Source organism: Triturus cristatus, chromosome 5_1 (genome assembly GCF_964204655.1).
Source record: "Triturus cristatus chromosome 5_1, aTriCri1.1, whole genome shotgun sequence".
NCBI lineage: Eukaryota > Metazoa > Chordata > Amphibia > Caudata > Salamandridae > Triturus > Triturus cristatus.
Genome location: NC_140587.1, coordinates 485,809,267 through 485,832,763, shown reverse-complemented (window position 1 = coordinate 485,832,763; position 23,497 = coordinate 485,809,267). Strand labels below are relative to the sequence as shown.

The window sequence follows — 23,497 nt, the reverse complement described above, 5'->3', positions numbered from 1 at the left end:
CAGTCTGGGTTTGAAAAATAAAACTGGATGGGCGAGTAGTAACCAAGTATCAGTCTTCTTCTCTGGCGAAAACTTTGGTGCTGAAAACATCAGAAGCATTGGACTTTGGGTTAGCTAGATCCTCAAAAGTTCAACTCATGCACCATGTAATAACCAATAAGGTCAATTTTGATGATAGAGCTTACACAGCAGCTCTGTTTGTTTACATTAGGGATTAGCCTTCCATTTAACCACACACTGATGAATCGATTGACATCACTGCCAAAGTATACTAACTATTTAGTTCTACAGCAACTTCATGTTTCTGATTCTGACGTAAACTGTATTACTCCAGAACAAGTTGGTTTCTAGGAGGGTCCATGGTCATGGTACAGACGTCAATGGCGCAATCTGGGAGTCTGCCCTATTAATTTGTGGACTTCAGCACAGCCTTTCATCTGGTGGACATTTATTGACTTTGGAAATAACTGACTGAAATTTCCCTTCAGGGCTAGTCAACATTGTTCACACTTTACACAGTTTTAACACAACACAATTGGAGGTAGACTTCACAGGCCGACTTAATGAAAAATTTCCAGTACACAACGGTTTAAAACAGCGATATCCTGCTTTGGTTTATACCTGGCAAATTTGCTGAGAAAATTTAAAAAATCCAACTAATTTTCTCGAACAATAGGAGATCATTGATCATGCATAGTACATGCAAATTATATATTCATAGTAGATCACACTCCAATCGGCCAGCAAAGGAATTTGGCGAGACTGCACGAGTATTGTATTATTAATCACCTCATGGTGAACATTGCTAAAAAGAAGGATCTGTATTTTTCGGAAATAAATTAGGAAGCTTTCCTAGCACCTAAAAGGAAATTGGGCTGACCAAATATATCTATCTACACTTAACTTCCACCCGCTCCATAAACTAGGCAAAGTATCAACAATCCTTACCTGTCCAGCCCAGTTATGTAAGTACAAGGGCTATCTACTACCCCACTCTTAGCAATTTTAAAAGTAAGTACCACTGCAGGCTTTGTATGATGCAGACCTACTGGCCCATGACCATACAGTTTACTGGGAAACTGTCGAGAGTCGCACCTTGAAATGTACACTAAATCTTTTGGCTAGTACAATGATTCAGGTGGTTAGGTGTGAGTTTAGGATATCATCATGGCTAGATATGACAGGGGCACACTTGATTCACATAGACTTTGGCTTCAGGGGATCAAATGCTGGAATGAGATAGGAAAGGGTGAAAGATCATGGCCAGACTAGTTTTAATGCATAAACATTTGTGTAAAGGACCGCATATTGGTTTTGCTACAAATCCCTGAACAATCAAGAACCAGCATACATCAACCACTACCGGAGCTACCACCAGCCCTCCAGACACCTGAACCTCTACCTCACTCAAACCCCTCACATCTGCAAAGCAACAGTGAAGCATGTTTCTTCTCCTACCCCAATACGAAGTCCTGGAACAGAGTCTACCTCCACCTCCAGACCTCACCCTCCCTTCAGGAATTCAAGAAGGGACTCATGGCTTGGCTGTTCAAATGATTCTACCTGAGCAGTGGGTCTCTCGGTCCCTCGTTAACCTTGCGGGTGATTAGCAGCACTATATAAATCCTGTTTGATTGTTTGTTCGATTGATGTAGCAAAGGGAGCCTTCTGATCAAAGTAAGCACCGAGAGGATTAGCTATGCAGGCTGGTAAAAGACGAGATTTGGGTGACTTATTGAACAAAGTGTATTTTGCCCTTACTTTGAATTCGAGTACCGTAGTTTTTTCTACAATAGAGTGATTGCTTTATCGATGGCTATGGTTTAAGGAACTTAAATTCTAGATTGGTATTAATCCTGCATAGTCCATTCCTAAAGTGGCTAATATAACAAATTATTTATGCGCTTTAAGTTGCAAATGTACATATACAAATATTTTGAAGGCCTGTAATTTTTATATTTGTCAGCAGATTTTAAAACCCTTATTTTTTAAATAAAATGTAATGTTTCGCTCATCTGAAATGAGGCATTAACTTGATTTGCTATTTTTAGATCTGAAATCATGTTGTATTACTTTATGAATCTATGATTTGTGTCTACTTTTGATTATGATGTGTTATTGATGTTTTAAAGATGTTGTAGTCTAAATAAACGTACTATTGACCAGCTGACATTCTTTGATCTGTAGATGCTAACTAAACACTTGATGAAATCGATATATATATATTCACTGAAAAAAACAAAGATTAACGTGATGTTATAGTTAGGTGAACATGTCAGTGCCAATGTTTGACCTAAAAAAAAACACATAAATTCACCAGTTCTAGTTAGCAGAGCTAACTATAACTTGATGTCCCGCCATGCACTGCTTATGACCTCACACATTATATCACTGATAACAAATTTCTATGACATCATTGATGACATCATTCAATGGGCTTTAGTTTGTTTTATTGTTTACATAGTGGTGGGTAACTACCATATCACTTCCACTTCAACTTAATTTTGTACAGCTTATGTCCAGCTAACTGGTGTAACTGTTTATAAAAAATGTGCTCCTAATGCATCATAGATGTGTCGGGGTATTGAACACTTTATCATTCTTTCCATTCAGAAGTAACTTTGTGTGTAGGTGACTGTTGATGACTTGTGCCCAGTATGTTCAACACAAGTGTTTTGGTTCTGCAGAAAATATTTCCAACAGGGCAAAGATTTTATGTAGTAGATGCAAAGATTTCTAAGCAGCCTGGAGTATTTAGACAGAATAATTTCAGCATGACAATTTCTACATCACATAAAATGTTGTGTGCACCAGATACTAATGTATGTACACGTGTTTATTTAGCTTAAGAAGATGGGCTATCTGTAATGTTTTCAACACAGTATGAAGGTTGCAGGTAGTATGACCTTTAGCACCTTCAGACCTTGTGTATTTTAAAGTGAATCTCTTTGGACATGTTTTGCATTAAGTAAACATTGCTTTTAGTAGATACTTTCTCATCAAGTTTCACTGTGTGGAAACAGTGTGGTACAGACTAAACTCTCTCAATATAGTGAATGGTGTTTACAGTATTCACTTTTCGATTCATATCCACTTAATTTCTCACTGTAGGTTCAGTGATTGTGAAGGGTTGGGCACAGGTAAAGGCTGTCTGTTATAGGTAAATGAGTTATGTTAGAGAACTTGTTTATCTGGAGGAACTTGGTCTTCGCTGAACAGTTGTATACAGACTGAAGACCGTGTTGTAGGGGTTAAACTTCTATCTGTAGTTCATTGTTAATGTGAACTCAGCTACACATGAAGTGTATGGTATAGTGTCAATGTTGTTCATAACACAAGCTTACTTCACCTAAAGGAGTTATAAGTGTCATAGCATTAAAGATACTTCATATTATTCTAAGCTAAGATGTACTTACTTTCAGACCTCTAATGCCATACTTGTTTTTAGAGTAATGTGAACAAAAGTAGCTTGGATGATGTCATCAATGATGTCATACAACATGTCATGAGTGATGTAATATGTGAGGTCATAAGCACTGTATGGCGGGGGCACAAGTTATAGTTAGCATTGCTAATTATAACTGGGGAATTTCTATGGTCTATTGAGTTCAAAACATTAAGTTGGCACTAACATATTCACCTCACTATAACGTCACATTAACCTTTGTTTATTTCAGGGAATATTTAGGTTTTTTTTACATAAAGGAATATTTTATTACCATACGTTAAGGCAACCCCTGCTGTGCATGGCCTTTAGTCGTGCCCGGTGGGGGGTTGACAGCAAGGCCTGCGGCCAACCACCCCCAGAGGCAGCCGTCCCCACAGCACGCATGGCCTTTGGTTGTGCATGGTGTGGAGTTGGCTGCAGGTCCTGGCTTGTAACCAGGCCCTGTATTTAACCCCGCAGGCAGCCAACACCATGCTGCGCATGGCCTTCGGTCATGCGCTTCGAGGGATTGATCACAGGGCCTGGCAGCAGCTCAACCACCCCCAGAGTCAGCTAACCCCATGCCACGCAGCGTGGGGTTGGCTGCAGGGCATTGCTTGCAGCCCGATCCAGCGTCTAACCACACACAAGCTGTCAACCCCACACCGTGCTCTGCCTTTAGCATATGCAGCATAAGGTTGGCCTTTGGGCCAGAGCGACCCCATTTCTGGGACATTATTTTTTAAAGGGGAGGAGGACTGTGCAGCCCCCTCCCCAAGCCTTACTAGGCAATGGGGATCCCATCCGTCAGGGCTGAGAGGGCATTTCCCCCCTTCATAAGCCCCTGGGACCCTGTCTCTCGAAGCCATATGCTATTTAAAAAGAGGGGGCACACAGCCCAATTCCCTGAGCCTTATTAGGCCCCAGGAACCCCATACCCCGGGGCCATATGTTATTTAAAAGGGGTAGGGAGCTGTGCAGCCGCCTCCCTGAACCTTCTCGGGCCCAATGGACCCCACCCCCGGGGCCACATCTTAATAAAAAGGAGAGGGGGAAGCATGGGCCCCCTCCCTGAGCCTTCTCGAGTCTCATGGATCCCATCCCCTGGTGCCCCTCCTTATCATAGGAGGGTGCCCACCCAGGGAACCCATCAAGCAACAGGTTAGGGGCAATGGGGGGGACCCAGGGCCCCTGTGGCCCCAGCTGGTTCCCCGCATAGTGCCAGCATTGCTCAAGCCCGGAGAAAGCAGCTATCTATGCTTACTCCCTTCAGGGGGGAGTAATGTTTGTTCTGTTTCCCTGCCCGGTAAGTGAGGGCAGGAAAATAGAACAGAAGTCTGCTCTGAGCTGGAGGGAACATTTTTAAATCTTCAATTGGCTGGGAGCAGACTAGCCTTTCCTTCCTGCTCTCCTACAGGTAGGAAAGGCTCCCGTTTGGAGATTTAAAAATGCTCCCTCAAGATGAGAGGGAACATGTTTCCCTGCCCGCTGTAGTGCGGACAGGGAAACTACTGTGTCCAAGGGGTGGGCTACTCAGGACACTGTAAATAAGCCGGCCCCAGGGGTGGGGTCCCCACGGTGCCTTTAGGTTCAGGGAGGTACACAAGAGGCCCACTCTGACGAGTTCAACTATGCGAGTGCAATAACTAACAAAAACAACAGTGTTTCTCTGGCATTTCATAAGAAATAATATGAGAATTAGTAGTGTTATTGATATCTATTCCAGCGGGCCAATCAAAACTGCCAACAATGCAGTGAAAGACAAAAGTGAAATAAGTAAGTCTGAAGTGAGGTACTGGTGTTTTTTAAGAAGTTACATCTTCCTCAACATTTCAGTTATTCACTATGTTCCCCCTTTTTAGGTCTCGCGCCTAGCGTTGCACTGCGCAGCAGTGCTCGCGCAGTGAGAGTCCTTTTGTCCGGGGTTCAGAAATGGACCCTGGAATCGTACTTGCTCGTGTGTGTGTTTTTTGTTTTGTCTTCTATTATTGGGCTTTTAGTGGCTGTATTTTTTAGACAGAGCACGCAACAGGCCAAAGGCGGGCGCATCGTTCCGCCCACGGCCTATTGGTGTCTGTTACGCGCACTAATGCCAGACACGGGCACAATAATTGAAAGCATATGGTCGTCTTTGGCGTGCCTGCGCGCACCATTGGCGGCTGTCTCTGCTTCCAAAAGCGATTGCTTTCGGTTTCGCGATCGCTTTACTTGTGGCTTTGCATTCAGTTTTGCGATCACTTTACTTGTGGCTTTGCTGCTTCAATACAGTTTGTTGCTTAATAGGGAGGAATGCGTGGCTAATCTTTACGCGGTTAAAAGGTAAAATAAATGTAGGCGGTTACAAGGCAAAGTAAATGAAAATGCGCTGCAAATATTTACTTTGTTACAAGGTAAAATAAATGAAGGCGGTTACAAGGTAAAAAAATGAAAAATGCGCTGCAAATATTTACGCGGTTACAAGGTAAGCAATAATTGCCTAATATTTGCACTATACTTCTCTTTTTCTAATGTCGCGTCAGGCTTACTGAAATAATTGACTGTATCTGCTTAGCTACAAAACAAGGACTCGTTGGGGCTAAGTCATACTTTCTGACTGGACTGAAAACGTGGGATTTTGGATAGAGTTATTTCTCTTTCCGTTGCCCGATTCCCTTAATCTAAAATGGTGCTTATTTACAAATAGAGTTATAGATATATAGAGAGAAATACACAGAGCTAGACCTAGGTACAGGAAAACAGACGTACACACATATAGAAAAGGAGATTAACAAGCAAAGAGATATACAGAAACAGAGGCACATACACAAAGCTAGAAACTGAGACAGATAGACAAAGAGGAACAGAGGCAGAGATAAAGACAGAAACTTATAAACACTAAAAGGCACATATAGAGTTTGATACATACACGCAAATACAGTGTACACATAGGTAGACACATATAGCGGAGCATGACGGGCACAGAGGAGCATATACAAAGACAGAGACACACAGATAGACTGAGAGAGATATAGAAACGCACTAACTAAGAGAAAGATGAATACACTATGAGAGAAGAAACAGACAGTAAAACAAATACATCTTGTGGCTTTGCTTTCAGTTTTGCGATGACTTTACTTGTGGCTTTGCGGCTGCAATACAGTTTGTTGCCTAATTGGGAGAAATGCTGGCTAATTTTTACGCGGTAACAAGGTAAAATAGCGGTTACAAGGCAAAGTAAATGAAAATGCGCGACAAATATTTACTTCGTTACAAGGTAAAATAAATGAAGGCAGTTACAAGGTAAAAAAAAATTAAAATGTGCGGCAAATATTTATGCGGTTACAAGGTAAACAATGCATGCCTAATAATTGCACTATACTTCTCTTTTTCCAATGTCGCGTCAGGCTTACTGAAATAATTGACTGTATCTGCTTAGCTACAAAACAAGGACTCGTTGGGGCTAAGTCATACTTTCTGACTGGACTGAAAGCATGTGATTTTGGATAGAGTTCTTTCTCTTTCCGTTACCCGATACCCTTAAGTTGTGTGTGGTTGTGTGTTTGTGTGCGTATTACCAAAAAAAAGGCCCATAATAAATATGTATGTATGTATGTATATATATATATATATATTCACTGAAAAAACCATAGGTTTCACACATGTTATAGTTAGCGGAAATTTTACTGATAAAAAACCAGTGAAATTCCCCCGTTATAGTTAGTGCTGGCAACTATAACTCACGCGACCGCAATCCTCTGCTGATGCTAATACTGTATTTAGACACTTATTTGCCCATGTCTTCTTCCATACATTTTTAGCTATACATATATTACAAATATTTTTTTTTCATAAAGACACATATGTCATCAGCAGAAGATTGCGGTCGCGTGAGTTATAGTTGCCAGCACTAACTATAACGGGGGAATTTCCCTGGTTTTTTATCAGTAAAATTTCCGCTAACTATAACATGTGTGAAACCTATGGTTTTTTCAGTGAATTTGCAAGGTTTTTTAAATGCTAATTCCTAACTATAACGTGTGTGAAACCTATGGTTTTTTCAGTGAATTTGTACGGTTTTTTAAATGCTAAGTTACTTTACGCCATTCGTGGCGTGCGCGCCCACTTAACGCAGTTCGTTCCGTGCACGGTAATATTTTAATTTTTCGTAATTTTTATAAGCCATGCACAAATGGTGCCCTTCGGGCACCATTTGCACACGGGGTGGAGAGAGTGTGGATAATTTTTTCTTTTAATATTTTTGTTTAAAATATTTAGTTTTTGTCACCTCTATTAAGCCCTGTACATTTGGTGGCCTTCGGCCACCAAAAGGACACGGGGTGGGGTGAGTGTGGATAGTGTTTTTTTTATTTCCATTTTTTTACCGTACGCGTACGGTAAGCGTAATCGGCGAAATTAGCGAAAAAATAAAAATTGCATTTTTGCCCTTGGGGGGTCTTTGGGGACTCCCTCAACATGGCTATGTGTGTGGGAGTTGTCTAAACAGCCCCTTAATATGATTTTTGACTTTATTTTACAATCTAACTCTCAGTGCGAGAGAGAAAATGGCGGCCGCCGCTTCCGGGTTTCGGCCGATTCGAATGTTTACTAAGATCGAAGAGCCAATCAGAATCGCGCTCGCGCACGCCACCGTACGCGTACGGTAAGCGTACCGTAAGCGCACCGTAAGCTGGCTCAGATATATATATTGATTTAAAGGCTATTTTCTCAGAATCTACCAAACAGATTTACACCAAACCTACAAAAGGCACTTCCTTGACCTGAGGACTACCTCTCTGCCAAATTTCAAGTAATTCTGTTCAGCCGTTCGGGCTGTAGCCCTGTCTAAAGGTCCTATGGAAAAATGCATGGGAAAAACGCGTTTTGGGACCCCCCTTTTATCTCAGCCCCCGCTTGACGAATCCCCCCGAGACTTTCAGGGTAGGAGCGGAGCGTAGCGCCCCACCTATTTTGAAAAATTCGCGAGGATTCGTCGACCGGCGCCAAAGTTATTCAAAATAGAATGTTGCGGATTTCCTATGGAAAAGGGGTCCTAACTATAACTACCTACTGGCGACCGCCAGTAGGTAATATATATATATATATATATATATTCACTGAAAAAACCATAGGTTTCACACATGTTATAGTTAGCGGAAATTTTACTGATAAAAAATCAATGAAATTCCCCCGTTATAGTTAGTGCAGGCAACTATAACTCACGCGACCGCAATCCTCTGCTGATGCTAATACTGTATTTAGACACTTATTTGCCCATGTCTTCTTCCATACATTTTTAGCTATACATATATTACAAATATTTTTTTTTCATAAAGACACATATGTCATCAGCAGAAGATTGCGGTCGCGTGAGTTATAGTTGCCTGCACTAACTATAACGGGGGAATTTCATTGGTTTTTTATCAGTAAAATTTCCGCTAACTATAACATGTGTGAAACCTATGGTTTTTTCAGTGAATTTGCAAGGTTTTTTAAATGCTAATTCCTAACTATAACGTGTGTGAAACCTATGGTTTTTTCAGTGAATTTGTACGGTTTTTTAAATGCTAAGTTACTTTACGCCATTCGTGGCGTGCGCGCCCACTTAACGCAGTTCGTTCCGTGCGCGCACGGTGCGCTTCGCGCACCGTGCGCGCACAGTGAGCACGCGGTGCGCTTCGCGCACCGCGCGCCCACTTTACGCAGTTAGTGCCGTGCACGCACGGTGGGCACGCAGTGCGATGACAAAGCAAGAAAGCACGTCAACAAATCTGTTTCTGCTTTCCTCCGTGACTATGGTATGGGTGCCATTTACCACAACAACTTGCGTTATGACATGCAAGACATTTATAGAGGAGATGGTGTGCACTTCAATGATGAAGGGAACAGAGTCTTCCTCTTGAACCTTAGACTCTGCATCGGTACTTACTTGTAGGTACCACTAAAAAATCATTTCATAAACACAACGGCTCTTTTTAGAGCCCCCTAATATCTAAACACTTAAATCTGATTTTCATTTTTTTTTTTTTTTTTTTCCTACCGTACGCTTACCGTAAGCTTACCGTACGCGTACCCCGTGATTTTTTTTAAAATCAATAAATGTTTTCTTTGTACTTTTCTGTCCTTCTTTGACCCCCTTACAAATGTTAGGGGGTCTGTAACTCTCCTCATTGCCCCCTTTCCTTGTTTTCACTCTTTTTTTTCAGAGTGAAATACACAAAATGGCGGCCACCGCTTCCTGGTTTCGGCCGATTCGAATGTTTACTAAGATCTAAGAGCCAATCAGAATCGCGCTCGCGCACGCCACCGTACGCTTACCGTAAGCGTACGGTAAGCGTACCGTAAGCGGGCTCAGATATATATATTGATTTAAAGGCTATTTTCTCAGAATCTACTGAACAGATTTACACCAAACCTACAAAAGGCACTTCCTTGACCTAGGGACTACCTCTCTGCCAAATTTTGAGTAATTCTGTTCAGCCGTTCGGGCTGTAGCTCGTTCTAAAGGTCCTATGGAAAAATGCATGGGAAAAACGCGTTTTGGGACCCCCCTTTTATCTCTGCCCCCGCTTGACGGATCCCCCCGAGACTTTCAGGGTAGGAGCGTAGCGTAGCGCCCCACCTATTTTGAGAAATTCGCGAGGATTCGTCGACCGGCGCCAAAGTTATTCAAAATAGAATGTTGAGGTTTTCCTATGGAAACGTGGTCCTAACTATAACTACCTACTGGCGACCGCCAGTAGGTAATATATATATATATATATATATATATAGGCATTTTTAAAGTTAAAATCATAAATCCAACTTCGCCATTAAAAATGAATTACCATTACCAGTCCATAGGTACCAAACAGGACTATTCAACTACATCTCAACCAGGTATTACATTTACTAAAAGTAGTAAGGAATCTCCCATGTAATCCTAAGAGTGGGGTAGGCCTCATAGTAGTGAAAATCGAATTTGGCAGTTATTCACTACCAAGACACATAAAACTAAAATGTATGTGTTCTGCCTTTTACATACATAGCATTCTGAACTATGGGCTACCTAGGGCCTACCTTAGGGGTGACTTACATGTACAAAAAAGGAGGTTTAAGGATTGGGAAGAGGTTTTTAAATGCCAAGTCAACATGACAATGAAACTGCACATGCAAGCTCATCAGTGGCAGGGCAGAGATGGTTAGAGTGCCACCTGAGTGGGTGGTACAATCAGTGCTGCAGGCCCACTAGTGGCAGTTAATTTACAGGTCCTGGGCACATATAGTGCCCTTTGCTAGGGAATTATAAGTAAATAAAATATGCCAATTGTGGATACACCAATTTTACCATGTTTTAGGGGAGTGAGCACATGCACTTTAGTTCTGGTTAGCAGTGGTAAAGTGCCCAGAGTCCTAAGGCCAACAAGAATAGATGAACAAAGCATTTGGGGGAAGACCACCCTAAGGCTGACGGGTCTAACAGCCAGTCACAGAATGTGGTGTCTTGTTTAGTGCAGATGTACTAGAGACAGATATCACACGGATCTGTGACAGATATCTACTTGCAAAAACAATACGTAACTGTAAGCAAACTGATTTGCGTATAGTTGGGTCCAAAGTGAGGTGGCATGGTGGGAAAAATAATGATGGACTGGAATGTGGCTAGAGTAATTACCATTGGCAAAGTAACATAGTCCAGAGGGCCTAGGGCATAGCCAGCAACTGCCTCACAGGACAAACATAAACAGTCCAAGAACATTATGACATAGGTGGAGGAACCATGGCAGCAGCACAAGGTTCCAACCACAGTCATATAATATAGAGTACAGCAAAAAATTAGAATAAACCTATGATGAGAACACAGAAGTAATATAAGGAAATACACCACACCACATATCTCCCCTTCTTATAGAAAATTTAAAAAAACTAATTGGTGACAAAATCATTGAACTTTTTAGGTAACACTTTTGTTCTGGAGCTCATCTTAATCTATGGTGGACAAACAACATGAACAGTTTCAGTGTTGGCAGAAAGGTGTCTCTTGGATTTGGCTAAGCGAGACATGTTCCACCACTGTCCATTCCTCAGTTTGACAGCATGACCTTTTATTTCCTCATTGCAAGCCAGATCCCTGAATTTTGAGAAAACATTTTGCAACAATAAAGGTTCTTTGACACACACCCATTTACCAACAGAAAAATTTACAATTCTTTTTTTACAGTGATCAGAGACTTTCTCACATCTTTTGCAATTGAAATAATCAATAGCAGATTTCATCTGAAACATTACAGCCTCCATCCAACGCTTTGATTTTTCAAAAAGGATTGAAGGTCGAACGTACTTTCCTGCTCCTCATCAACTCAAACGGTACAGAACCTGAGATTGAATGTGGCATGGTCCTATATGCCCAAACCACATCTCTAACAGCAGTCTCACAATCCATCCTAGATTTAACCGCACTCTGAATGCATTCAACAAGAACTCTGTTGAATCTCTCAACCTTTCCATTGGCCTGAGGATGATAAAGCGGTGTGCGCAAATGTTTTACACCTGTTTTGGTTAAAAATTCTTGCATACTAGCTGAAGTGAATTGAAAACCATTATCAGATAGCAGTTCTTCAGGAATCCCTTTCCTACTGAAAATATCTTGCAAGAATCGAATAACAGATTTGATGTTAGGCTCAGAAACACCCCTTACTTCCACCCATCAGGATAGGTGATCCAACAGAACAATAAAATATTTCATGTTGTTGAGTAACACATGAAATGGTCCTAAAAAATCTACGGCTACTCTCTGCCACACTCTGTCTGGTCAGGGAACAGGCCTTGGTACAGGAGAGGGAGTAGTGAGGTGTTTATCACTATAAGAACATTGTACACATTCTCTAACCAAAGTCTCTTCTTCTCAATCAATACTGGGTCACCAAAAATCATTGCGAATTTTGTGCTTAGTGGCAGTCATTCCCAAGTGGCCAAAATGAGAAGTTTCCAGAATTTTGGAGGAATTAATCCCCCCCGCCCCCCATGAGTAAATTATTCTCAATTGAGAGTTTGTCAGCCACCTTACATTATGGTTGTATATCTACATTATCTACATTAATGGTTTTTTCTTTAGGCCATCCGGTAACAACTAGATTCATAACTTCTTTCAAGACATCGTCTGATTTTAATGCATCCAACCACTCACTTATGTTGGGACAGATTACAGTGTTATTGACACTAGCAATAATACACTCTACAACCTCTTCAAACACTTTGGATTGTTCATGGTAGTCCTCTACAGGAAGTCTAGACAAGAAATCTGCCTTGATGTTCTTGTCACCTGCAATATGAAATACAGAGAAATTGAACTCAAGCAGTTTGGTGGCCAAACAAGACAATCTGGATGTGGAATTCTTGATTTTGTTACCAGACAAGATGCCCACCAAAGGCTTATGATCAGTTCTCGAAAATAACTTTCTCCCCATACATAAGGCTTGAACTTCTCAATACCCCACACACAGGCAAGCATTTCCTTTTCAATCACAGAATATCTGAGTTCAACATCTTTCATTCTTCTTGAGGCAAATCCAACTGTAACTTTTTTGTAACCCACCATCTGAGACAAAACCGCCCCCATACCATAAGAGCTGGCATCGACAGTGACTTAAGTGCCATGGCCTTCGACATATGCATGAAGAGCAGGAGCAGACAAAATACTATCCTTGATAGATTGGAAATGCTCTTGACAAGTGGAGGTCCAAACAAAGTCAGCATTTTTCTTAAGAAGGCCTCTGAAACATTCTGTCAAACCTGCATGTTTTCTTATGAACTTTGCATAGAACTCACACAAACCCATAAAAGATTTGAGTTGTTCCTTATTGGTAGTATGAGGAGCTTTGACAATACCATCAACAATGCTGGGCTTAGGTTTGACGCCTTCATGTGAAAGAATGTGACCCAAATTCTCAGTTTCATTGACTGCAAAGATACATTTGCCATCTCTTAACATAACACCATTCCTTTGTAAAGTAGTGAGAACCTATTCTATAATAACATTGTGTTCTTTAAATGAAACAGTATGCACCAGAATGTTGTCTTGAAAGATAACCACATTGGGTACGTCCTGAAACATGTTGGTCATCACCTTCTGAAAAACAGATGCCGCAGAGGCCAGTCCAAATGGCATGCGGCAAAATTGAAAGGTACCATCAGGAGTGACAAAGGCTGTCAGATGACGGGACCGCTCATCAAAAACTAGCTGATGATAAGCCGCCCTTAAATCAAACTTAGAAAACCATTTGGATTGGCCAACTGCAGTGATGACATCATCAATACGTGGGACAGGAAAACTCTCAACCCAAATTGCATTATTAAGGGACCGCAAATCCACACAGAGGCGCAATTCGCCAGACTTCTTTTTGGCAAGAACAATGGGAGACAACCACAAGGTAGCATCTACCTTTTCAATAATCCCCTCAGTTTGCATTTTGGTTAGCATGGCAGACCACACATGTCTGATACTGTGAGGCACATTGCACAGTTTGTGCTTAATAGGGGTAACATCTATCTTCACTGTTAAAATGGAAAATAAATTAATACACCCAACCTTATCTGGAAAATCTTTTTTTTCCAAGGTACATGAACATCTACAGCATTAACCAAGGAATTTGATGATCATGCCAAACTCAGCTTGATGCACCCCAACCCAAAATGTTAATACCTTTAAAGGCTACGTATACTTTACCATGAATAGTTTTGCTCTCAAACTTGATATCGGCGACCCTTGACCCTGTTTCCAGGCAGGTCGCTCCCCACACCGCGCAGCTCCACCTGACTGCGCGTGTGTCCCTACTCTCACTGCTGCCACGAGTTTGTGCCATAAGTATTCGGTGTCTGCTCTCTCTGTTTTTCCTATTTGCCTGTTTTCTGCTTTGTCTGCTGTTTTTATTCTATTTGCTTTTTTCTGCTCTTTTCTCTCTGTAGCTCTCGCTTTCTTGCCTTTTAGCCTTTTGCCACTTCCCCCTCCCGCAGCTGAGTCCCCTGCGGCCCCACCCCCCTCACTCGACCATTTATTCCCGCACCCGCCTCCCAGCTGCTCCTCCCTCACACCTCCCCTTCTTAATGGCGGCCGCTGTGCAGCAGATGTGCCGCTGGCAGGCTGAAGGTGCACCTAAGGCAAGCCCGTCTGCGCCCATCCGTGACTGGAGTGCACCCAGCGCTAGACCCCCTGGCCCCCACGAGCGCCACGATGCCCGACGCCGCTACGATGCCAACATCCTCCACGAACTCAACACCAACCGATCATCCAACTGCTTCTAGGCCACCCCGAAGCTCACCCACGGACCCTTCTCCTGCCGGGGCTGCAGCTTCACCAGCCGCCGAACACCTGCAAGTCCTGCCCCTCCCGCCATGGCAGGTCGCAACCATCAAACTCTGCGACCTCCTGGATGAACCCTCCTCGGCGCCTGACATTGCCATAGCCATCCCAGATGGCTACAAGATCACCCGCAGGGACCGCACCAACAGACCAGGAGGAGGAATAGCCATCCCAACACCACCCTCAGAGGAACCCTCATCTACAGACCCCCTGGACCCTGGCCACAGTTCAGTGACTCCATCACCAACGTCGTCAGCACGCAAGCCCTTGCATCCACAGACTACATCCTCCTCGGAGACCTGAACTCCCACCTCGAGAACGCCAACAACAGAAACTCCACCACCCTGCTCGACAACCTCACCAACCTAGGACTCAAACAGCTCGTCACAACACCCACCCACTCTGCTGGACACACGCTTGACCCTATCTTTTCCGCCAGCTACCACGTCACCTTCAGCCACATCACCGAACTCCATTGGACCGACCACCGCTGCATCCACTTAACCTTCAAGAAACCCACCACGCACCACCACCCGCAACGGATCCCCCACCGCAACTGGAACAAGGTCACCGAAGACCAGCTAATCACCACCCTTGCCCGAGACCCACTAACCGATCCCACCGACAACGACAAAGCCGCCCGCAACTTCTGGCAATGGATCGACGACTGCGCCAACACTCTCGCCCTGATCAAGAAACCCTCAAACAGACGCACCGACAGAAAGGCCATCTGGTTCACCACTGACCTCCAGGCATCCAAGCAGACTTTCCGAAGACTCGAGAAGAAGTGGTGCCACGAACGGACTCCGGACAACCACGCAGCCCTCAAGAATGCCAGCCGCAAGCACCACCAACTCATTTGAACCGCCAAAAGGACCTCCTTCAAGGAACGCATCCACAACAGCGAGTACAACAGCAAAGAGCTCTTCAACATCGTGAAGGAACTCTCCAACCCCAGCTCCAGCTCTAACGACATCCTGCCGTCGCAAGACCTCTGCGACTCCCTAGCCACCTTCTTTCACCGCAAGATAACAGACATCCACGACAGCTTTAACACCCAGACCCCCCAACAGCCGCCGACACCTCAGACTCACCGCCCCCTAGCCACACTGGGCTTCTGTTCTCCTGGACCCATGTCAACGATGATGACACCATCAAAATCATGAACACCATCCACTCCGGCTCACCATCTGACCCCTGCCCTCACCACATCTTCAACAAAGCGAGTTCCATCATCACACCCCAACTCTGGAAGATCCTCAACAGCTCCTTCGAGACCGCCACCTTCCCGGAGAGCTGGAAGCACGCAACCCCCTTCTCAAGAAACCCAAGACGGACCCAAAAGACCTCAAGAACTTCCGGCCCATCTCTCTGCTCCCATTCCCGGCGAACGTCATCGAGAAGATTGTCAACAGGCAACTGACCTGCTTCCTCGAGGAGAACAACACCCTGGACTCATCCCAATCTGGATTCTGCAGCAACCATAGCACCGAAACCGCCCTCATCGCCACCACCAACAACATCAGGACCCTGCTTGACAACTGCAACACCGCGGCCCTAATCTTCCTGGACCTCTCGACCGCCTTCGAAACCGTCTGCCACCACACCCTACGCAACACACCTCTATGAAGCAGGGATACGCGACAAAGCCCTGGACTGGATCACCGCCTTCCTAACCGGCAGAACCCAGAGAGTCCGCCTCCCTCCATTCCGATCCGAAGCCACCTGCGGCGTACCCCAAGGATCATCCCTCAGCCCGACCCTTTTTAATGTCTACATGGCACCGCTCGCCAACATCATCTGATCGCACGACCTCAACATCGTCTCATATACCGACGACACCCAGCTGATCCTCTCCCTCACCAAGGACCCCGCCACCGCCAAAACCAACCTCCATGAAGGAATGAAGGCTGTCGCCGAATGGATGAAGAACAGTCGCCTGAAACTGAACTCGGACAAGACGGAGGTCCTCATCCTTGGCTTCACTCCGCCCACCTGGGACGACTCCTGGTAGCCGCCCATGCTGGGAGCTGCACCGACACCCACCGACCACGCACGCAACCTGGGGTTCCTCCTGGACTCATCACTATCAAGGACCCAGCAAGTCAACACCGTCTCCTCCCCCTGATACAACACCCTCCGCATGCTTCGCAAGATCTTCAGGTGGATCCCCACCGGAACCAGAAGGACGGTCACCCAGGCCCTCGTCAGCAGCACACTGGACTACGGCAACGCAGAAACCACGGCCAAACTCCAGAAAAGACTACAACGCATACAGAATGCCTCCGCACGCCTCATCCTAGACATCCCCCGCCACAGCCACATCACAGCCCACCTGAGAGACCTGCACTGGCTCCCGTCAACAAGAGGATCACCTTCAAGCTCCTCACCCATGCTCACAAAGCACTCCACAACGCTGGACCAGTATACCTCAACATACGACTCGCCTTCTACACCCCGAACCACCAGTTTCGCTCCGCTGACCTCGCCCTCGCCACCATTCCACGCATCCACAGAACAACCACCAGCGACAGATTATTCTCCCACCTCGCCGCCAAGACATGGAACACCCTCCCCATCCACCTGCGACACACCCAGGACCTGCTGACCTTCAGGAGACTTCTCACGACCTGGCTGTTCGAGCAGTAGCAGTACTCCCCCCACCCCCTCAGCGCCTTGAGACCCTCACAGGTGAGTAGTGCGCTCTACAAATGCTCCGATTGATTGTCTAAGAACAACCTCGAACATTCCTGCTGTTTCTGATTTAACTAAAAATGCTAGAAAATGGGAAGGACTTTTTCTCTCGCAGTAGCTTTCTAGGCCTGGAACTAGCAAGAGAAATGTGAGTCCAGATGTGACATATGCAAGACACGAAACTCGCCGATACCACACTTGATATGAAGAAACTGGAAACAGATAAAGGCGGCCTGAACAGAGGTGGTCTTGGGAGTGGATGCGTTAAAAGATGGCACTACTACCGGATAGACTGATGCTACAGATGCTACCTCCAAAGCCTCTGATGAACAGATAGCCTGCTTGTGATTCCGCTCGTGAGGCCGGCCTAGTTTTACCCCCACTTGTCAATCTGTGTGAACGTCACCAACGAGGTAACATATTTTTCTCGCCTTTTACGAGAGACTCATCTCACCAATACAGAAACCAAAAAATCACAGAAAGTTGAAGATGGAAGGTGTACGTCACAGGCTTGTTCCCCTACACTGGGGGCGCATTAATATGGGCTCGGCCTGGCAATCATGAGAAATTGGTAAATGATAACCGAAAGAGATGGGCGCTGGTGGCGTAGAGGGGGTGGGCACCAAGACGCTATTCCATTTCTGGTGGTCTGTGTAATGATCCCAATGTAATGCCGGTTGAGTTTTTACAGAACGGGGATAATGAGCAATTGAATTTAGGGACTCCTTGTCCTATGAGGAAGTGATTTCAACTGTCCCAGTGACGTAGACCTAAACAAATCATATCCACCTTCGCCTACTGCATGGAGTGTCTGGAATTCGAGGGATATGAATGAAGAGCTGGTGCATTTAAAGATTAATTATGTCTGAGGGGAATTTCACCATGGAGTGTTGGAGTACTTGCTCTTCTGCTTTACACAGGTTGGCTGCATAAATGCATCTCTGGCCTCCACAGGGGTTGTGGGTGATCATCACAACACAGACTGCCTGAAAGAAGTTGTCATAGCACAACCAGCTGCAGCTGGCTAGCAGTGGCGAGTCTTGGCTCTGATCCTGCTGTATCTGAGACTTACAACTATGCATTATAAAATACTCCTCTTCTTTCCTTGTAATATATATTTATTTCAGAGTTGGATACATTGCAAGGCATCCTACTTCCAAGATGGCACGGTTGAACCGGAGAACAGAAACAGAATAGTAAGTAGCACATGGTGACATGATTTTGAAAGCTAAGGCAGTAAAATCTTTATAGGAAATCATTTCCTATCAACTTCAACATGTTGAAAAAGAATTGGAGTTAATAATATAAAACCACACCTAAATGCTCGATAGTTTTGTAAACTATATTTAAGCACGGTATTTATGTATTTTGATATACAGGCATCTATTTAACAAATACATCCTAACACTTGAATAACCTTTTAAAATATAGCAATTGTTTCTACTTAGCGAATAAAAAATACAATCATGTTACAGCCCAGAGTAAATATAAATTAATTCATTCATTTGCAGCTTTTCATCACATTGATTGAGACAAAAAGTTATTTTGGTACCTCCTCAAATGTAGCTGTTGGCGGAGTTGTAAACAGCACTGAAGCGATTTGTCTCTGTGCCCAAGGCATTTCCGCAATGAAATATGACCTGCGGACAAAAAGCTCTGTATTATATAACGTGATATAATGAGGAAATGTAAATATGAAGGTTTTGCATAAGATGGGAGATTTTCTGCAAAATGTTCTGAGAAAAGCTAAAATGTGTTCAAATATCCAGGTACCAGAATATTAATGACAGCGATAGTGTTACAGTAATAATGAACCCAGGACGGAAATTAATACAGCATTGCAGACTGTTAACCTCATCATTAATGATAGTGATCGAAATGACAACGGGGTCACTACACCATCCCAACCAACCCAAAAATAATTGTAGTGCCACAACCAGCCTGGACCCTCCATCTCTTCCACCCTCTAGGAAGCTCATTCCTTGATCCAGCTCTGAAATATTAGCCTGGTAAGGGTGATGGCACTAAAAGCTTTGGTATACCTGAATGGCAGCCTAGACATGACAGCTTACATGAACTAACTGGACAATAGTCCGAAAGTGGAGGGATATGGTCTGTACAGGTCTGTAGGCGACTAAACCTATCTCCTACAGGGTGCAGCCGTGAGGAGGGGGCAGTGTACTATTCCCAACCTTATCATTTTGGTTTAGGCATCTGAAACCAGCTTGTACTGCCCCCTTCGTTTCTACTCATGTGTCATGACTCAGGGACACAGCAGATGAGGTTTGCTAACCTGAAGGCGAAAGAACTGGTAAAAGGCAAAAGAGAATGCTATGAGCGATGGGACTTGTTCATAGGAGACTGGGGCTGAGGGACAGGAGTCAGGTCTTGTAGGTCATACAGAGAAGGTCAGTCAATCAGACTCCTATAATTTAAGCAGTCGGGTGGTAATAGCAAGTTGCTTTGCAAGTGCTTAGTTTACTGATTCCTGTTTGCTAAGTTTGTTCCCAATTTTGGCTTTTCCCGCAACTTTCTTTTGTACGGCCTTTTCCCCTTGGGTTTCAAATGTGTTCTTCCTTAATAAGCCTCTCAAGATCTACCCTACAGTGAGTTTCATCTGCTGTGTGATTTTGGACGCAACAGCCACATGTAAGCATTTTCCCCGAGATTTGGGAAGTTACTGCCTTTCCCTTACGGAGCATTCAGGTAGGATAAATAGAGATGGGAATTGTTAAATATTAATAAATTGGCACTGTAAGAGTACGTACCATCTATCTTTATTGTTAAAACTTGACTACCGCCATTCTTAGTACCTCCGGAGTATATGAGGACTACACAACCCTTCAGGAGATTAGCTGCTTTGGTAAAAGAGGGATTTACTAGTGGTGCCACAGGGTTATCTCCATCTGAAAAGTATTCAGGAGATCAGAAGAACACTTGAAGAATGTTATGGCTCAATGTTGATTGCACTTCTTAAACAAACTAGAACATTTATGATAAGTTGCCCTTATCCTTTCCTATTTAATTAGAAAAGCACTCTTGGGCAACACTTCCGATTAAGGAAATAGACCTTTGCTTTTAAAATTCCAGCCTTTGTAAAAGAGTTTGCTAAAGTCTTTGATTGCTCACAAATTGTACAAAAATAGTAGTTTTCACATGGGCTGCCCGAGGCCATTAAATGACGACCTTGCACCGTTAGATCTATTCTTCGAACTCTCTGATCTAGTGTCCCGTCCTGTGAGAGGATTTTCCTTTCGATCCACATTGTTGGGATTTGCGGATGTTCTGTGCCTCGTTTGCCTTCCATTTTCCTTCCTCTTTCCCCCCCGAAGTTCCGCTGCTGTTGGGCAGGAGATTTTATTGTTTCATCCGCACTCGGAGGAGAGTTCACAGTTGTAGCGAGTGGGGTAGATGTCTCATTTCGGAAGCCGCAACTACTGTGAAAGGCAGCACTGGATTATTGAGCGCGCTGTGGTGTAGTTGGAGGATTTCTGTGCGATTAATATAGAAACTGACGGAAGGATTTCAGTCACCGACGATTTACTGTGAGGTAACTTAAGTCGTTTATTAGGTCTCGTCTAGCATTGCAGCGCATGCGTTGCTCGCTTTGAGTGGCATGCTGTTGTAGGGTATGTTTTAGAAGTGGAGGGGAAGCCCCGCCATCCATATTTTTCATTGGCTGGTGTCATCGTCCATTGTAGATGATGGCTTACGATTCAATACGAGGCTTCTTATTCCCGCCATGTCACTGCCCTGTCTCCTTTTAGGACCACCCATCAGGACTGGATCTTCGCTCATACACGGGGTGAGCACTATTTAGTTTATTTACAATGTCTCCCCAAACTCCCCAGCACTGGCAGGACAATGGGGGGGCGTTATTTCTATACAGAGCGCGCAATGCGCGCTTTCACTTTAATATTGGCTGCCAGTAGCGAAGTAATGCTGGGTGATTTTTTTTTACTTTCATTAAAAGCTCGGTGCCCGCCTCAGGGACACCGCGCTCTGTTTATTTATTTATTACTTTAAGGCTGCTATGTCGCTTGGCTCGAAGTGCTATGACACAGTCTACGTGTTGATAGCTCCTAAAGGCCTTTTATTCCACATACCAATCAAGCTTTATTCGACAGTTGAGTCATAAAAGCACATTACAATCATAACATAAAACAGTTGATAAATTATCTAAAAAGAATTGAAATTACAATTAAATCTCTAAGCAGCCGTCAAATACAATTTTTACAACCAATCCATTTACTCTTAGATTAGCGTAACACAATTCAATGGACATACTGTTTTTGTTACCAACCTGGGTTTACGAAATACAGATGTTTTAAGAGGAATTAACATCATACCTCAAGGCTTTTGACCGTATGCCCCAAGCCCACCCTAAAAACTTAGCCACAGCTATACAAATTGGGGGAGCAATATCTGTGCACAAAATACGTAGGGAAATCGCATATCTCCTAGTGCCCAAGGATCTGCAAATGGGCTTTATCCAAATTTTTCGGGGTGCTGCATACATGGGACAAAAAAACAATAGATGTCCTATAGATTCACATTCCTCAACACATCTATAACACTTGTCATTTTTGTTTTGATGACCCCCCCCATCCAGAGGTAAATTCAGCAACGGGTAGGGTACCCACCCGTAGCTGAAAATACAACTTACGATCAAGGGTCTTTTCGATTATGTTCCAATACCTCTCTAGGGTTGGGCGAACTTTTAAATCGAGAAAACGACTTGTTAGATGGGTAGAGAGTCCTTGTGTAATTTCTACCTTGAAAGCCCATTCCCAGTACATTGTTTTCAGCTTTTCCTTAGAAGGGAAAACAGCATTTGATGGGTCATTCCAAAGATCAATCAAGCCTATACTACCCAGAAGAGATTTAATCCCACGCAGCCAATGTATTTTGTGAAACGAATCTGATTTTATTACATCCGTAAAGCCACTCCTGTAATGGACAAGTTCTTCTGTGCACCAGAGCCGATGCCAATAAAGTATTGGGCGAAGCTTCACAAGATATTCAAGTGGCTTTTTACCAAGGTCCAATAATAAAGGTCGCAGTGGTGTGCTTGAGGGGAGACTTGTAATCTTGCGTAAGAACGCATTTTCAAGCACCGTCAGGCTGTTCAGATTGCCAAAACCCCAGAGCTCAGCCCCATATAGGCATGAACTCAGAACCGTTGTCCCATAAACTTCTAATACTGGTGAAATTGGCTTTGTGAAAGAGGTTTTAAATCTTGAAAGAAGCGCACCTGATTTTTGTTTGTGTATTAATGCGGCACGGTCTAGTTGGCAGCCCCAACGCATATCTTTCTGCAATGTAATGCCCAAATAAGTAAATGAGGAGACCTCCTCCAAGGGTAAATTATTCATATAGATCCTTCCCTTATATGATTTATGTACATTAAAGGACATGAACTTGTTTTTTTCAGTATTAACTACCAGGCCCCTCACTTTGCAGAACTCTTCAAAACACCCAAGTGCCTTTTGTAGACCACTTGGGGTCTTGGAGATAATCAACGTATCATCCGCGAACATGAGAATGGGGATACGTGATCCTGCCAATACTGGCGCGTCGGTGGGGGTCAGCGAGAGGAAGTCGGCCACCCCGTTGACAAAGAGCGAGAACAGGGTCGGCGCCAAAACGCACCCCTGCCGCACGCCCCTGCCAACCGGGAAGTCCTCCGTCACCTCTCCCACACCCCCCCAACGGACCCGAGCGACATTCCCCTCATGTAAGCGGATAACTACGGAAAGAAGTTAAGGTGCAAGTCCTAATTCACTCAGGACCTGCCAGAGTTTACTACGTGGGACCAGATCGAAAGCCGCTTTTAGGTCCACAAACACCGCATATAAGGCACCCTTTCCTAAGATCACCGTCTTCCAATATAAAATGACAAAACGGAAGACTTGGTCGATTGTACTTGTCCGGCGTCGGAAGCCAGCCTGCATTGGGCTTAGGATTTCCCGGTCTTCTATCCATGTTAGGATCTCATGTAGAAACATTCGACCAATAATCTTCTGTATCGAGTCTATTAGACTGATTGGCCTGTATTACCC

At 44.1% G+C, this 23,497-nt stretch overlaps 1 protein-coding gene across 6 annotated transcripts in view; it reads right to left on the bottom strand.

The window, feature by feature from the left end:
- The window catches only part of RMDN1 (regulator of microtubule dynamics 1), a 505,792-nt gene that overhangs the window by 142,392 nt on the left and 339,903 nt on the right, over positions 1-23,497 (bottom strand). For all 6 annotated transcript variants that reach the window (XM_085605329.1, XM_085605328.1, XM_085605327.1 and 3 more), the window contains one exon: positions 18,988-19,075. In XM_085605329.1, coding sequence (XP_085461455.1) covers positions 18,988-19,075 — 88 coding nt within the window. The remainder of the gene's footprint in view (positions 1-18,987; positions 19,076-23,497) is intronic.